Source organism: Ceraceosorus guamensis (genome assembly GCF_003144195.1).
Source record: "Ceraceosorus guamensis strain MCA 4658 unplaced genomic scaffold IE81scaffold_1, whole genome shotgun sequence".
NCBI lineage: Eukaryota > Fungi > Basidiomycota > Exobasidiomycetes > Ceraceosorales > Ceraceosoraceae > Ceraceosorus > Ceraceosorus guamensis.
Window position 1 is genome coordinate 534,870 of NW_020289996.1, and position 16,506 is coordinate 551,375.

The 16,506-nt window shown below is 55.0% G+C and overlaps 6 protein-coding genes across 6 annotated transcripts; 2 read left to right on the forward strand and 4 right to left on the reverse strand.

The window, feature by feature from the left end:
• Window positions 1–139: 139 nt before the first annotated feature.
• IE81DRAFT_363363 (hypothetical protein) lies at window positions 140–2,199 on the reverse strand. The gene is made up of 2 exons (XM_025516763.1): window positions 1,452–2,199; window positions 140–1,382 (listed from the first exon to the last, which is right to left on the reverse strand). Exons 1-2 carry the CDS (start codon window positions 1,959–1,961, stop codon window positions 546–548), a joined length of 1,347 nt encoding a protein of 448 aa, XP_025373544.1. The 5' UTR covers window positions 1,962–2,199; the 3' UTR covers window positions 140–545.
• Window positions 2,200–2,303: 104 nt separating this feature from the next.
• On the reverse strand, window positions 2,304–5,285 carry IE81DRAFT_363364 (hypothetical protein). The gene is made up of 2 exons (XM_025516764.1): window positions 2,679–5,285; window positions 2,304–2,591 (listed from the first exon to the last, which is right to left on the reverse strand). Exons 1-2 carry the CDS (start codon window positions 5,004–5,006, stop codon window positions 2,430–2,432), a joined length of 2,490 nt encoding a protein of 829 aa, XP_025373545.1. The 5' UTR covers window positions 5,007–5,285; the 3' UTR covers window positions 2,304–2,429.
• Window positions 5,286–5,996: 711 nt separating this feature from the next.
• On the forward strand, window positions 5,997–7,425 carry IE81DRAFT_327423 (hypothetical protein; the record flags this gene model as incomplete). The annotated part of the gene is made up of 3 exons (XM_025515074.1): window positions 5,997–6,164; window positions 6,264–6,598; window positions 6,684–7,425. The coding sequence occupies 3 exons, from the start codon at window positions 5,997–5,999 to the stop codon at window positions 7,423–7,425; spliced, it is 1,245 nt and encodes a 414-aa protein (XP_025373546.1).
• Window positions 7,426–7,529: 104 nt separating this feature from the next.
• IE81DRAFT_319294 (hypothetical protein) lies at window positions 7,530–12,100 on the reverse strand. Its single transcript, XM_025512681.1, has 11 exons — window positions 11,402–12,100; window positions 11,178–11,320; window positions 9,948–11,097; window positions 9,620–9,889; window positions 9,533–9,539; window positions 9,240–9,465; window positions 8,760–9,155; window positions 8,353–8,691; window positions 8,009–8,274; window positions 7,713–7,923; window positions 7,530–7,640 (listed from the first exon to the last, which is right to left on the reverse strand). The coding sequence occupies exons 1-11, from the start codon at window positions 11,907–11,909 to the stop codon at window positions 7,614–7,616; spliced, it is 3,543 nt and encodes a 1,180-aa protein (XP_025373547.1). The 5' UTR covers window positions 11,910–12,100; the 3' UTR covers window positions 7,530–7,613.
• Window positions 12,101–12,808: 708 nt separating this feature from the next.
• On the reverse strand, window positions 12,809–14,287 carry IE81DRAFT_319295 (hypothetical protein). Its single transcript, XM_025512682.1, has 3 exons — window positions 13,749–14,287; window positions 13,535–13,687; window positions 12,809–13,277 (listed from the first exon to the last, which is right to left on the reverse strand). The coding sequence occupies exons 1-3, from the start codon at window positions 13,812–13,814 to the stop codon at window positions 13,086–13,088; spliced, it is 411 nt and encodes a 136-aa protein (XP_025373548.1). The 5' UTR covers window positions 13,815–14,287; the 3' UTR covers window positions 12,809–13,085.
• Window positions 14,288–15,092: 805 nt separating this feature from the next.
• IE81DRAFT_6567 (putative 40S ribosomal protein S23) lies at window positions 15,093–15,965 on the forward strand. Its single transcript, XM_025517520.1, has 3 exons — window positions 15,093–15,179; window positions 15,262–15,558; window positions 15,690–15,965. The coding sequence occupies exons 1-3, from the start codon at window positions 15,114–15,116 to the stop codon at window positions 15,756–15,758; spliced, it is 432 nt and encodes a 143-aa protein (XP_025373549.1). The 5' UTR covers window positions 15,093–15,113; the 3' UTR covers window positions 15,759–15,965.
• The last annotated feature ends 541 nt before the right edge of the window (window positions 15,966–16,506 follow it).

The following is a 16,506-nucleotide window of genomic DNA, read 5'->3' on the forward strand; positions in this document are numbered from 1 at the left end:
GATGGGGAGGATTTTGCACACGTAATGAGATTTGCAGCTCCGCCAGCTCGTGCGCCTTTGGGTGGGCAACGACTGCCGTCACAATGGAGAACAGTGGAGTGACGCAACGCCTCTTGCGCTGTCCGCCCCTCAACGACCTCCTGCGCGCCCAATTCAATGGCAACACCGTCTTGTTGAGCTCATGCGAGATTGCTACCGCTTGCCAAGTGAGGGAAACTTGACGTAACGCCACTTGCGTAGAGTAGCGCAAGCAATCAATCTTTGCCACCAGAGCGTGCTTTGAGGAAGTGCGGGTGTGAATCGGCTCACGTGTGTCCCCAAATTTTGAATCAGAGGAAAGCGTGGCGAGCGATTGGGACAGAGGCAAGCCTGGGCTGCTCGCCAAATTTCCGCCCCATGCTTCAGCTCAGAGACACGCATGTCTCACACACACTTTCTCGAAAAGGTTCGAGCATCCTTGAAGTCTGCACGTCGCTTTGTGTATTTTGGATGTAGAAAGGTGATTTGCAGGTCGCATCAGTGCTCCGAGTCGTGCGAGAGTTCCACTAGTGATTACTGCGATGCGCGGCCTCATCTGGCCAATCGTCTAAGTCGAGCCAATTTGACGGAGAATCGGGATGGCGAATGCGTTGTGTCACAGAAGAGCTAGCTTTGGGGGACACGTGGTTGGTGTCTGGAGTACCAGTCCGCGAGGGGTGCGGAGATGAATGGTTCAGGTTCAACCCGTCCGATGGAGAATCGGGCTGAGCGGTTTCGCGCGTGGCAGAAGAAGCGGCACCGCGCGGTCTGCCATCATGGACAGAAGCGAAACTCTGCGGTCCACTATCATTGTGAATTGCTTCAGCTTCCGATGCACGCCGGTCTTTGTTCGTGCCTTGAGATTCAGGTGCCGTCCCTTTTGAGGGTAGAGCCGGACGGGGAGTCGCGATTGCAAGTGGGCGCTGACGCTTGAGGTTAGGCCTACCGGGTTTGCGATGCTTGAATGCTGTTGCGTTGTCCAATTTTGGCTTCGGCCGAAACCGTCCGTCGGGTCCTCGCGGTGGACACCGGCCAGGCGGGGTGAAGAAATTGTCGATATGCTTGACTGCCTCCTGACCAAAGTCTATCCTTGGTCTGCACCCTCGCTGAGACTCTCTCACCAACGGATTGTCGTTGATGGATGTTCTCGTTCGCGCTCTCGCCTCTGGCAATTGCGAGTGGACCTTCCATCCATTATCACGAACGTAAGAGGAGCCTGGAGCCATGAAGACGTGATGATGCTCGAAATTATCTCCTCTTGAAGTTGTGCCGCCTCCTTCGATGATGCTATGATATTGATCGTACGCTCGGCCAATGGCGTGAAGAGCCGGCTCTGAAACAGCAGGCCCGAAAGGCTTGTCGACCTGCGCAAGTGGTGGACGAGCACATCAGCAACATGCTGCCTGTCCGTAGCTTTGGCAAGCAAGACTCACGATGAAGCCTTTCATGTCGGGGACGAAGAGTTTCTTGTGAAGATGGATTGCCTCTATCAAGGCGGCGCGCTCCGACTCGTTACCGTGGCGCCCAAAACTGATGGCGACCGGCGCAACAGGGCTAGGGGGATTGTCATAGACATTGTTGAGCTCCTTCAAGGGTGCTTTGAGCTCAGTGTCCATGAATACTTTGTCCGTCTTGGTTATCTTGTGGATGTGGGCCCTGTGTCCAATTGGCTTCTTCAGCTGCTTGTCTACGTTCCCACCACTTGAGGTCGACGCGCTTGTCGCGTGTTCTGCTGCTTCTTCCAACCAGGAGCTCTCTCCAGAAAGAGCCCGACGGAGGTTTGGACTTGCGCGATCAGTGGCTGCAAAATTAGGACGTGTGCTCGTTCGCCAACGCAGACTTGGCATATTTTGGCTCTGGTGACCATAGTTGGGCAATCGAAGTGCCAAGCTCTGTCCGACAAGGGCGGCGAGGAGAACTGTTTGCGCATTTGTGTAGAGCATTGTGCTTGAAAGTGCGGTGGAGCGGGGAAAGGATGGGATGCTAATGTTACAGCGATCAGATGAGGTGCTGGAGAAAAGAGTCTGACATCAACGTTCTGCGGTAGATTGAGCTTTTGAGAGTGAGTAGTGAGTCGCCTCGGTTGAAGTAGACGAGTGCGCCTCAGAGCTCGACGCGGAGGGCGGCGGCACGAGCTTTCATTGCCACTGGTAAGAGTGGCGGGAACGCATGAGATGGCGGATGCGCAAGGGGCAAATTGAGAGCGAGCGCTCCAATTTCAGTTTCGTCGATTTGCCACCTGAGCATCACCTCAGTCCGAGCCAATAGAGACACGAGATCGCGAAATCGGATGCAAGAGCTGCGTGACTATTATTGTAGCCGGGCTATGGACACACTCAAAAGCGGATTGTGCACTGTGCGAAGGACAGCGTGAGAGTTGCGTAGGTATGTGACGCAGTCATCTGAGCGGCCTAGTCGCGCGACAAGAGACCCAGCGCCGAGGCTTTTTGGAGAACAGCAGCCAACGTTCGTGTGCTTCCAGTGAGACCCACAAATGTGCGGTAGATGCGTCCCTGTCTCAGAAACCTGTTTTCAGAGTAGTGTCTCCTGCACGCATTTTCCAACGCTCTGGTCTGCACCGCGGGGGATTTTGCGAAAATCATCCTGTCGATTAGCTTCGACGAGTCCACACAAATAAAGACGTATAGCATACTGCTCACCTCGTGCTCGCTCCAGAAAGACCCAGCCGTTGGGCCCGAAGGTGCACGCGCGACGTGATAAACAGGCGGTTGGCGGAAAGAAGCTGACGATGTTGAAGCTTGGGCGGCAGTGGACGCAAAAGGGGGGGCAGAGGTCTGACTTGTCGCGCTATGACCTGCTCTGTGCGCAGCAGGATTTCTGCCGAGCTGAGGAGCTCTTCGCAAGCTTTCAGAACGCTCCGCAGCTCTATTGCTCCCCCCATCTGTTATATCGTTCGCGCTCTCTTTCTCACTTTCGGCTTCTCGAGCTCGCTTTCGCTTCTTCTCTCTTTTGCTCAATCGTTCCTCCGTCTCACTGGCCGCCGATCTTTTCTTCTTTGCTTTCCCCTTCCTTTTGCTGCCATCCTTCCGCATGTAGAACGTAACAAATTCCTCGAACATCTTCCTCAAGTCCCGTCGACCGCTCTGATCTTCATCAGAGCCCTCGTCCGAACCGGAAGAGAGGTCGCGTTCCCATTCGGAGAAGCGAGGTTCTGAATCGTCTTCGCTCCTCCCACTCTGGCTTCCCCTGCCAGCCGATTCTTTGCCTTTGACGCTCGACGATGTCTTGGGGTGCGGAGTAGCCCATTTTGAAGCCTTCTTCTTGTTCTTGGACGACGAAGCAGAGCTGCTTGAGCCCGGCGCTTGTGATGGAAGAGCACCAGCGGCCGCTTCTGCTCGGTGCTGCTCCCTCTCCGTAGCTCGCCTGGCTCTGTGCCGTGCGACCTGCCTCTCAAGCCTGTCCGCTTGCCTGAGCTCCGTTCGAGTCAGCGTCGCAGCCTTCTGCTTGGCTGCGAGTCTGTTGCGCTCTCGCAGCTCTAGCCTTTCTTGCGTGTCCGTCGACGAAGTTCCCACTGATGATCTCGACGAGCTCGTGCCTGATCTTGCAAGATTCGAATCTCGCTGCAAAGAGGCGATCGCAGGATTGACCGGTCCGGCCGATATTTCCGACTCGGATGAGGTGGTGCTCTCTGAGAAAGACGAAGTGGTGACCGATGAGTCTGACGAGATGCTCACCGCCCGGTCCCGACCGTTTGTGCCTGGAAGTTGAGAAGGAGCTGATGCATGCGTCGAAGAATCAAGAGCGCTAGGCTTGGTGTCTCTAGGCGAAAGCGAGGTCCTAAAGACTGGCTCTACGCCTTCGGTCTGAGTTGGTGTTGGTGCTGTGCTACGGGAGGGGCCTACTTCGTTGCCCAGCGATTGTGGGCGATTTGGCAAGGAGATTGACGCGTTTGTTGGTGATTGAGAAGCTTGGAGCATGGATCTTGGCGCGGTCGGAGGATTGGCAGCTGTGCTGGGCGGGCCGACTCTCAGGGCTACTGCAGGTCTGCCTTGGTCCACCGACTTTGCCTTCATCTGCAGCACAGACTCCGATACCACGAGTACGCCTTCTCGACGCTTAATGTCCGCTTCCCGTTCAGCGAGCGCAGCTTCCCTCTCTTCTAAATGCTTCTCTTTGCCTTCGAGTGCACCTTCTTTCAACCTCACCATCTCTTCCCTTTTGCCTGCCTTCCACTCTCTTTCGCATACACTTGCTTCTCGATCCTCGGGAGCCATTTCACAGAGCTCCAACGTGGAGCGCAACAGGTCTGGTGGAGCATCTTCGCGCAAGTGATAAGCGTTCGTAGTGTGCCAAGCAGCGCATTGCACTTGCCTCATCCAGTGGTACTGGCGCGCACTCTCCTTCTGATCTTCCGCATTTCCATCGACCTGCTCTCGTCTGAGCTCCCTACGCAGGGCAGGGTCCAGCACGAAAATCCGAGCAAGACCATCCACTTTGTTGCCTCTGGTTCGCAGGGCGCCTTTTAGCGAACCGCTTAGCTCCCGCCAGAGCCTTTGCGGTACGGTACCAGTAATGGCGATCATGCAGTGCTCTTTCTCGCTCTTCGACGCATTTGGCTTCTTTGCCTTGCCCTCTCCGGGGTCTGGTGCATTCTTGCTGCTTTGCTTGCTGGTTTGACCACGCGGCTCTTTCAAGGCTAGGAGAGGAGTAGCAGGCTCCTGTCCTCTCAAGGTGTAGCGATGACCACCCGCAGGACGCTCTCTTTCGGGGCTCCTGCTGTGCTGGCTCTGTCTACCATTGCCATTGCCATTGCCATTGCCGTTGCCGTAGCCATAGCTATAGCCATAGCTACCACTTGACCCTTCACCTCTCGGGGGCTCATTTGCCTGATGAGTCGCACGCCGTGATGAGTTGTGCGAGTCAACGGGTTGCCAGCTTGGACCAGCGTGACTTGCGGGGTCCGCACGAGCGTATGGCGCCTCATGAGCAGCCGCGCCGTGTTCCCTCCCATTCACCTGAAACGACATTTTCTCGTATCGCCTATCATGGACTTTCGCGACGAAGCGTGCAGGCTGGCAGGCTGTCGATCGAGTAGAGGAGATGCTGAGCTGTGCACAGGGTGTAGCTTCAGCTGTCAGACGCGAGAAAGGACAGGTGTAGAAACGGTATGATAGATGGCGCCATGCACAGCCGGTATGTCAGCTGCTAGTCGACCACCCAGCACCGACTCTTCTCATGTCTGCATTCACGATTATCAAAAGTTCTTGGGGGCACGCCTGCTAGCCCGCGCTTCTTGTTTATGTTCGAGTTGAGGTGGAGAAGAAGAAGCACGTGACCACCAAATTTATGGCAATCAAGATGGATTCGAATTCAAGATTCCAAAGCCAAGGAAGTCTGCTCAATGCATGCATGCGCGCATTTTGCGCTGAGCTTGCTGATGAAGCGTCATCCTTGCACACCATCAAACATTCAGATTCAGCATTCAAGATTCTTCATTCACATTCACTCACCATCCTTGATCCCTTATTGATCCATACTCACGCGTTCCTCTGGGAGAGCGCTCGAGCTCGACCTTGCACCTGAAACTCACCGCGCACCAGTAGTAGTATTGCTGTTGACTGCCCCACTCACGACTGACCATCAGCATCAGCATCAGCATCAGCATCAGTATCTTCCAAACACGTCAGCCCCAAAAGACCGCGCGGACCTCCATCTCTTCTCAGAGTCGCGCGGGTGGGGAGCTGCCAATTCGAGTGCGCTACTCTCTTCGGTAGTCCGCCTCGAGACACACTTCTCCGCTCCTCTTTGCATGGCTCTCGCTTATGAAGCAGACTCGACTTTGTGCAGCCAACTTAGTCCAACGCACGCTCCAACGCCTGCTCGGAAACGCGATCGACCCCAGCAGCCTTTCCCCATCCATTCCACCAAAATTTCCCACCGAAGCAAGAAGCACACTTCCCGTTCCTGCCGATACAACTTCTCTTCCTACGTCACTTCATTCGCAATCAACAGAGGATATGCCCGCCGTCAGAACTCCTGCCAGTGCGAGCAGCGCAGCTTCGACGATCGGCGCTGATAAATCAAGAAGCAAAACGGGCGGTCAAGCTTTCGTGCAGGAGCCTCCACGTCTCTTTCCAAAGGCAAAGCCAGTCAAGCCAGGAAGCAATTGGTCCAAGCTAAGAAAGGTGAGCTGAGCTTACCTGAGAACCTTGCCTCATCAGTTCAAGGGTGAGCTGACCTTTTTCTCTCCGGCTTTCATGCTTCTTGACCCACCCATCACAAAGTCATTACCAACCAACGCGTTTGCTCAAGCCGAAGCTTTGCGCAAGAAGCGGCGATTATCTTCGGCGCAAATGTCGGAGCTTTCAAAAATTTCTTCATCGGAAGCTTCTTCTTCTAGAAGTGCTTATGGTTCTCCAGTGCCAACCACATTACCCTGGTTCGCCGAGGACTTGGACCCGGAGGACCTGGAGATGGTCAGGCGGAGCCATGCGAATCCTTCTGCTCTCCTTGATAAGGGCAAGACCCCTGTGAAGGGAAGCGGAGTGATGAGCGATGAGGCACTCAAGATGCAAGTGATTCTCGGAGGTAATTCACAAGATTCAGAGGGCAAGAGAGAGTGAGTGGACACACACGTACACAGCAGCACGAGGCGCACGCATACTCATTACTCGCCCCCCTTTCCCTCGTGTGTCGTGCGCCAGAGTGGGGCAATACCTGGCGCTGGACTGCGAAATGGTGGGAGTGGGAGCTCAAGGCTCCGAGTCGGTCTTGGCAAGAGTGTCGGTGGTCAATTGGCACGGGCACTGCGTGCTCGACACCTTCGTCAAGCCCAAAGAAGCAGTGACAGACTATCGGACATGGGTGTCCGGTGTGCGAGCAGCGAATTTAAAGAACGCGCCTTCGTTCGAAGAGGTTCAAGAACGGGTCAGCAAGCTGATCCACGGCAGAGTGCTCATCGGGCACGCGGTGCACAACGATCTGTCCGCTCTGCTCTTGGATCACCCTCGTAGAGATATACGCGACACGGCGAAATTTCAACCTTTGCGAGATCTGGCCAAATCAAAGTATCCAGGTTTGAGGAAATTAGCGAGTCTGGTGTTGGGCATCGACATTCAAAAGTCTGGCAGGTCTCATTCTTCGATTGAGGATGCTCAAGCTACCATGGCCATCTATCGTACTCAACATTCCGCCTGGCAAAAATCTTTGGGCCGCAATGTACCCACGAGCTGGGAGGTGGAGGAAGAGGCGGACGAAGAGCTGGCCGATACGACCGCTGATGGTGCTGAGCCTCTTCGCGTGGCGTCGGCGCAGCACAGTAGCAAGCCGCTCAAGAAGCCAGCAAACATAATCCAACCTAGACCTAGAAAGCCTTCTGCGACAAGCAATAGACCCGCACAAGCTCGAGCGAAGCACACTGCTGCTCCTGGCTGGTGGAACGAATGAGCAACCACGCACGCTTTTTGGACGCACTTAGCAAGACAAGCACCGGCAACTCAATTCGTGATCATCATCACGACACATTTTGGGCATCTCAGAGAGGCGCGATGTTCGAATTGAGCGTATACATCTGCAACAACAAGCGCTGTAACATTAAAGGCATGACAGAGATTCGCTTTCTGTTTGGTCTGGGTCTAGTCCGCGAACAATAGCTCGAGGTTCTGTAGTGATTAAAGGGGATGCGGGTCGAGGTTGAGCACAAGAGCCGGTTGAACGTGCCCAGCACGACTCACCTGCAGCGCCTCAGATTTATCGCTATCACCCGAGCCTGCAAGAGCCGCGCCAGCCAAGGCGTGTTTGCGGTTCTGCAAAGCGATGATGCGCTCATCGATCGTGTTTTCCACAATGACGCGGTGCACAGTCACGTCTCTCATTTGACCGATGCGGTGTATGCGATCGATCGCTTGCTCTTCTGCTGCTTTGTTCCACCAATGGTCCATCATCCTGTCGTACACAGACACGCTATGGTGTCAGTAAGGGCACAAGGGTCGGAACATGCGACTTCTTGTACTCCAGCATCGTCACTCACCAAACTCTGGTGGCAGAAGTCATGTTGATGCCCACACCAGCAGCTTTCAAACTGCACAGCATCAGCAGACTCCCATCCGCAGCCGCAAAAGCCTTGAGCACCGCTTCTCGCTCCTTTTGACTTGTGGAGCCGTCGAGCCTCACGAATCCATGCTTGTGCCGCTTCAAAATCTGCTCGATCAGGTCTAGAAACGATGTGAAGGAGCTGAACACAACACCTTTGAAGCCCGGCTCTGAAAGGCGCAACTCGTTGAGATCTTGGACGAGCTAGCCGAGCAAACCCAAAAGCGCTCATGTAAGGATTGGGTGGTGTAGGACTCGATGTGAAGGCATCTATCTACTCACTGCTTCCAGCTTCGTGCTGCTGCGAAAGTTGTTGCGCTGAAAATAGACCGAGGCCTGCGAAGAGGGTGCTTCATCGTCCTCTTCTTGCTGTGCATCAGGGTCGTGTCCTGCCGACTGCGCTTGCTTCTTGCGCAACCGCACGGCAGTGATGAGATCCGAAGCACTGAAGGGACCCTGGTCACACGTGGGACACCTAGGCTTTTCGTCTCGCGCCTCGCACCTCTCTATGTGCTGCATGAGGCAATTGCGACAGCCACGGTGCTTGCAAGGCATGAAGCACGTTTCCGCAAGTTCTTCGAAACAGAACGGGCACTCGGCTTCGGTGTCGTCATTCTCAGCCTGCGCAGTCATAATTCACAGCGTCAAACACGGCGATGGCAGGTGAGATGACTGCCAGGCCGACTCACCATCATCTTTGATATCGCTTGCATGTCGAGCCCATCGGTACTCCCATTGTCATCGCGGGTGCCATCTTCCTCGCCTATGCCTTTCTGGTACTCCAGAATCAATCGCTGCAATTCACGCTCCTCCGCTACCTCTTCTTCCATGTCCGCCTGCGAATCAGCAATTTCCTCAGGGACATCAGGATTCGGACCAGCTCTTGATTTGGCCGTCGCTTTCAGTACCAGTAGCGGATGGCAGACAGCTTGGCGGAGCCGAAGCAAAACCGTGAAAATACGAGCATAGTTCCGTCCGACTGCTCCAATGGCGTTCAGTCTCTTATATTGCAGTGCTGCACGGCTATAGACAGACTCATAGATCTCCCGCTCCAGTGCGCTGAATTTGAGGCGCTTAGTGACGATCTGTCATGACGAGTATCATCACCGGGCGGGGCATGTTAGCATCGCGCGTCGTCGCGTGATTGGGCGGTGACTGCAAGAGCTTACCTTCTTCTCAGGCAGCACTACCAACGCGTTGCCATCCTTGTCTCTGCTTGACTTTTCACGCCGCAGAAGAACAGACTCCAAAACAACCTGAACAACTTGAAGCGCCTTGGGGTTCTTGTTTGCAAATGGCTTCGCGATGAATGTGTTGAAGAAAGAAAAGTCACCCCAGGGCTCGACACGAAGGAAGCGAAGGAGTGAGAAAAGATCGCTGACTCGATTGACGATCCTGGAAAGCAGCACATCAAGGTCAGTGCAGAACGCAAAGCGATGACTCAGAAATACTTCGAACTCACGGAGTGCCTGAGCGATCAAGAACAAGGGATCTAGCGGAATCTCAGCAAGCCATATCAAGTCGCGAACGTCGCCAAGCGGACACGCACCTGTCAAACACCATCTTCTCCGAGCCTTGAGTGCATCACACGCCTTGGCAGCGCGAGTGGATCTCATGCGAATCTGATGTGCTTCATCGAGAATCACTCTACCCCATTCTACGGCGAAAAGCGGAGCGGAGGACGCAGCATACCTGGACGATGCTGCTGAATCAATGAATCGCTTATGTTCGGAGCTCAGTGTTCCAAGACTGGTTATCACGACGTCGACAGTCGACGTTTCAAGCCGCGTTACCAGATCTCCTTTTTGGTCGCCATAATCTGCGGAGAAGCGCGATTCAGCTTCGTTGAGAATGTGCCCCTCCGATTAGACACTTACACATAGTCGTCTCGAGAGTGGGGCAGGCTCTGCCTAGCTCATCTCGCCACTGGCCTACCAAGCTCATCGGCCCGATTACCAGAGTTGGCTTAGCATTTGTGTTGAGCATTTTGCGTCGATCGGCTCCGTCGTATCCACCAGCAGCAGCAAAAGAGGATGCCAAAGAGACTTGCTTGAAGCCAGACCTTCTGGACCCACTGCTTCCATCTGCCACAGGAGTGGCCAAGGGACTTTCTTCTTCCCCGTCTCGATCTTCGGATTCCAACGGATTCGACAGTATCAAAGCAGCGAGCTGAATTGTTTTGCCTAGCCCCATCTCATCTGCCAAAATTCCGCCGCGTGCACCACGACTAGCCCGCTGAAATTCAAGGCTGAGGTCTCCCGTGTAGGGATTGAAATAGAAGTAGGCATAAGGGTCGTCAAGAAGCGCAATGGCGCTCTGGGGGTCTGACTCGTCGGGCGGGAATCTGTATTGCTCCCACAAAGGATGCAGGCTCAAGTGTCTAGCATCGCCCTGACGTTCCGACAAACTCTTCTCCATGTTGATCATCCACCCCAGAGCTTGCTTTTGGTAGGGTCTCAAAGACAAAGCAAAGTCTGCAGAAGGTTCCACCTCAGGCAAGGCCTGATCCCCCCTCTGAGCTTGAGCGTAGACTGCCTTTAGCTGGTCCTCGGCTAGTTCAGTGCCATCGTTCACCTCGTGCTCCTCTTTGGAAGGATCCTCGACGTCGATCGCGCTCGAAGCGTTGACTGAGTCTTTCTTGATGTCATCGGAGAGCACGATTGGATGCTCTTGAGACCCGCTCTTCTCTTGATGCTTCTTTGGCCTCTGTGCGCCATTGGTATCCCTCAGTGTAGAACAACTAGAAATACTGGCAGCACCGCCGTACTGTTCAATGGCGTCGGTAGCGTCCAGCTCCTCGGATGTTGCCTGATGCGTTTTCAGAAGTTCGTTCGTCATGCTGGGCTTCAGTGTGCATGCTCGAAAAAGCCGCAGGAGAGCTCCTTTACGCTCTCTGAGTGATTTCTCATTGGCCGTTTCTGCAGTCTCGGCGCCCCAGGGGTTGAACGTCTGATCGTCCGCGTCTCGCCCAAAGTTGGATGAGCGGGCTCCTTTGGCAAAAGGGAAAGCTTCTTTGCACAAGTAGGCCTGGCAAAGTGAGAAGGAAGGCAGAGCGGAAGCAGCACATGTGAGCTCTGGCACTCGGTCTACATCGGCAAGGGGCTCACGTTGATTTCTAGCAGAATGTCACATCCCACAGTCAAAGATGAAGGACAGTCCACAACACTTCCGTCAAAGTATACGATGTCCCTGTCGAGCAGCTTCGACATCCAAGCGCTGACATCCGTATGTATGCGTCCGACCTCAAAGCCTACATCCGGAAGAGTGACATTCTTGTGTCAGACGGGCCAACCGAATCTTCGAGCCTGCGAGCCGCAAAGCACAAGCTCACCTCTTAGGTTTGTGAACCGAACAATGACATCCTCTTTTTCTTTGGGCTTTTTGGCAATCGGCGATTGGGTCTTGCTGCTACCGAACATGAGCTTTGCCTGTTTTGGCTGGGCTTTCCCCGATGTTTTCTTGCCATTGGACGTCGCCGCGTCCGCAAACGACTTTGGCTTCTGCCTCGTCACCAGGATTCGGTCTCCCTGCTGAATGTAACTGGCGCCTTTGGAGAGCGACCAAGCAGGCACGATGAAAGTGCCAATGAAGCGACGCTTGAACACCGGTGATCTAGTGGGTGTGATAACCGGTACCGGCGACGCCGAGCCTCGGGGCGTACTTCCCTTTGTGTCAGAGCTGCTATCCAGCTTCCTCCTCTTCGATGCGGATCCATTCGATGGAGGACTCCAGCGCTCGTTCGAAGCCGGCGCCCCTCGCAGAGAGACGTCAGCGCTCTCTATCACCTTGAACTCATCATCGCTGCTGTCCTCGAAGAACAGCCCTTCCACTTTGGCCATTGTAAGAGGCTTCTACTCTGGCCTGTTGCGCACGGATGCTAGGGTCTCAGCCTAGGCAGGACACCTTTGATGCTACTCAACACTGCGGCCCACGGCGCTGGGTCAGTAGCGTGCCGCGATGCCTGCTGCTGGTCGAGCTGGCAATCGTATCGCGAAGTGCTGGGTGTGTCAATCAGGCATGAAGATGTCGGGATGATGGCTGTCGTTGCCGCAACTCGGTGTTGTTAGCTAAGCGCCACTCCGAATGTTCGCACAGCGAGAAATCGTCCCTGTGGAAAGCGCGTCACTCGGTCAATTTACGCGTCAAACACGCGCGCCGCGTGTTGGAATCCGCATGTACCTTAGATGAGCGTTAGCTCTCTCTCTCTCTCTCTCAATCCACCGCAGCTCGGCGTGCGTGCAAGGTCGCCGGCTTTCCCATCCAGCTAGCTAGACAAATGTCGCTCATCAGGCTCGTCGCGGAGCTGCTGCAAGACCATCCGCAGCTTCGACATGCAGCTTTGCTTGAGTCTGGATAAGGCAAAGCGAAGCGCAACTGCAGAGATGAAGTTTCTCCTGTAGAGACCAAGTCTCAGGGCTCTCACTCTTCGCAACTAGCCTCTCATTCTCGATTCTATTCGGTGGGGTTGCTGCCACCTCCGGACAGTGGCGGCTGTCTCGTCATCTGCTTCGTCACTTCGAGTTCGGCTCGCACAGTGGGCTTGTCGGCGAGCAAAACCTCGACCCCACATGCCATGCGCTATCCCAGCAGAATGCCTAATTCGACACGAGTGCGCAAAATCGATTAGCACTGCTCACAACCGAGTGGGCGTGCGCTGCTCAGAGCGATGCACGGAGAGTGCATGGCTCGTCCAACTTGAGCACCTCGCTGGTGGGCGATCAGAATTCTGCGGATCAAAGACGTCGAGAAATGCATGTATGCTTGAAAGAGCAGTCTGCGACTACAATTTTGTGGGTGGAGGGAGTCATGGCAGTGACTTGACAAGTCAGGCTGTCGGCCCGCTCAGCGTGAGTGTGGGTGAATGCATGTGTACAGCATCGCGGCTCACACGCCAGAAAGTCGCGATGTTCGCAAGGAGGGGGTGACGCGGAAGGTAGGCGAGCATCGAAAGACTCGCGTCATAGTGCGGTGCTTGAATGACGAAACCAAAGAGACGACGCGCTCCGAAAAGCTGCTTAGAAGCGCAGCGCTTGGAAGAAGTAGCGGCTCTTGCCAGATGCGTATCGTTCCTCGAACAGCTTCTTCACGACCTTCTTGGCATCCTCCTTTTGCGATGGCTCCCTCAAAGTCTCTGGGGACACTGTGCCCTTAAGACCCTCCAGCTCAAGCGCGTAACGAGTAGGTAGCAAGTGGTGGTAGTTGAAAGCCTGACAAAAGTGGCAGATCGATGGTCGTTAGCAATCTGGCCCACGCTACCTGCTTCTGTCAAAGTCTGCAACCGAGTTCATCTTGGCCTTTCCGTCGACGCCAGCAGCTGGTGGTTGGCCACAACATACGCCAGACTCGTGCTTTGTTATGTCCTCGTCCACTGTCTGATCCTCACTGCAACGCGTGCTGACTACCGTGTCCTACCTCGCTCCAAATCTCTCGGACCCCCTTCGATTCACGCGTCTTCTGTGCTCACCTTGACGAAAGGTTTGACCTTGCTCCTCTGTGCCAACTTCTTTGCGCCCATGCCCTTGGTCACTTTGCGAGGCTCACGCTCGATGCCGGCAACGATTGCGTGAGGGAAAGGGTGCTCGCGGGTTCCTTCGTCGTATTGCTTGATGACAACGACCTGCATGGAACGGGCCATGATCAGCTAGCTGCACATAATTGGAAATGGCTAGGATGCTCACCTTCTTGCCGGCGAAACGGCCCTGGAGGACGACGGCGACCTTGCCTGGCTTGTAAATCTTCGGCATCTTGAGCTACCAAAGCAAACAGGGGGGCAGGCTCGTGTAAGCAGACTTATTCACGGAAGGTGGCCAAAGATTACGCGGATGTGGGCGTCAGAGCTGCAGACAGCTAGCGAAGCATCTAAGGGGCCTCCCTGCCGAACAACACCCAAGCAGGTTAGTGGCTACAATGGGGGATAGCCCGAGCAGTCACTTCCCATCGCGCCTGTCTTCCTCCCGTTCATCCCGTTTCCAGCATCTGCCGATCCCGCCCAACTATTCGCCGATTCCCTCAGCATGGCCGGGAGAGTGCATACGGGTTCGCCCTTCTCGACGGCCTACACGCTGATGGGCGTCGAAGCAAGTGCAGAGCTTCGAGTCCACGCTGAAAGACACTAGACTGGCATTGCCAAATCGGACAAGCTGCTGTGCTGCGCAATGCCGTCTTGAGATATGAGCGAATATACTCACAAATAGGTGTTGTTGATGTGGGGTGAAACTGATGGGGATGAGAGTGCTGTGTGACGATGTGCGCTTCCCTATGTCATGTATACTCAGACTCTCGTGATGTCAAAGCCCGTCCTTCTGATGAGAGCCGCTTCTGGACTTGTGACTGCAGCTGCGGTGCGCTCTGCAGCCAAATTCAGGACCCACAGCGCGCGTCCGCGCGAGCGCGCGCGCGGCTGGAGCTCTTGAGCCGCAGCCACGTGGTCAAACACGTGGTCGCAGCTCGAACCAGCGTCTCGCAGGAAGGCGCGCGTCCGAGAAAGCCAGTCAGGGCCAAACCCAACCGCCTTGCGGTCGTAGTCACAAGCAAGTAGGCTCTTTCCCTACCAGCACCCGCTCTCTACAACCCAGCACCTCTAAACCTCAAGGTAAGCATCCGGATCTCTTCACTGGCGCATTGCTGGCTCTGCTAGTGTTTCGTAAAACGGCACCTGTGGGTCTGGGGCAGAGACAGCGAGAGACGCGTACAACCAGCATGGAAGGACGGGGAGGCAGGCGGATGCGCGGCTGCAAGGGTTGCTTTGAGCTTAGACCTTCGGAAGCGATATGGTTGAGAGCACGAGAGCACGAGCGAAGCGTCAGGCTGGGCTTGGTGCTACTCTGCGCCAAGTATAGGAGTATCAATCGTTTGGGGACATCCATGTGGGGCCGAGATGGAGATGGCCCAGGGTCGCAACTTCGAGCACCCAGTTGTCAACAATGACCACGGGCCCTGCATCGTTAGGCCTAGCAGATGGCATCTGTGACCGAGCCGCAGCCCAAGGATTGATCAAGCTCAGAAGCTGACCTCGAACGACCATCTGCTGCAGACTAGTCAAAATGGCCAAGCCTCGTGGACTGAACGCCGCGCGCAAGCTGCGCACGATCCGCAAGGACAACAAATGGGTGAGTTCTTCCCGTCGCCCGATCTTTTCGAAAGACGCGGCGACCTTTCCCTGACACTGTGGAACAATTTCTTCCCTTGTAGGCTGATGCGCACTACAACAAGCGCATGCTCGGAAACTTCTACAAGTCCTCGCCCACAGGAGGTTCATCTCAGGCCAAGGGCATCGTGCTCGAGAAGGTTGGTGTCGAAGCCAAGCAGCCCAACTCCGCCATTCGAAAGTGCGTTCGTATTCAGCTCATCAAGAACGGAAAGCGTGTGGCTGCTTTCGTCCCCAACGATGGTTGCTTGAACTTCATCGATGAGAACGACGAGGTTCTGATCTCTGGTTTCGGTCGCAAGGGAAAGGCGAAGGGTGACATTCCCGGTGTCCGTTTCAAGGTGAGCTTCTAGCGACTGGCTTGACAATCAGCGGAGGCGGGTACACATACAGTCTCGCTTGCGGTGGCATGGGTAAAATAAATGTCTCGCGCAGATTCTGACTCCACGTCGATTTCTGTGCATTCCCACAGGTCGTCAAGGTGTCCGGTGTCTCTCTCTTGGCTTTGTTCAAGGAGAAGAAGGAGAAGCCTAGAAGTTAGATTGCCTCGCACCAAAATCGCCTGACCCGCACCTGCGGCAGCCATGCCGAACACCTTGTACTTCCGTCATTCTATGACCCCACGCATCACTGCCATGCAATACGATTTGGCTAGGCTCTCGTCACAATTCCTCGAGATTGCATTAGCTTGCATGGTCGGTGGTGTTTTTGAGGGGGTCGAGCGGGCTCGAGCGTGAATCGCGGTCGGTGGGGTAAGTGTACGCACAGCCAGCATCATCCGTGCCCAGACTGGACCACGCGCACTCGCAACGACTCTGCGGCGCTTACGGGAATACAGCCTTGTTCTATCAAGGCTCGCATAGAGCTCAAGACGTGAAACGTCTCACTGGGCTACTCTTTCAAGCGCGCCTATCTGACCCTGCTTTGGCCCTCTGCGCCCATCCGAGGAGGTGTGTACTGCATCTTCACACGGGCGCGAGCGCATGCATGGAGTCCTAGATCCCTGTGTGCCAATCGTACTGCGCAGCCAGCATCAGTCTCATCAGTCACGAGTGTCTCTGGCAACGGCTGGCCCATAACTTGCACAGTCAAAGTGGGATGGGTGTGCAAGCTTAGTAAAAAGCCCTCGTCTCTCTCAATGACCTCAGTCTCGTCAGGCGCTTTCGCTGTCATCTGATGAAGGTCGATTGAGCAGACAAAGCTCACCTTCGGAGATTTATGACTGCTCGATGAGGCACAGGCACGCGATGAGGCTCGTCCTCAGGCGGTTGTCTTTCTGTACATCTTCA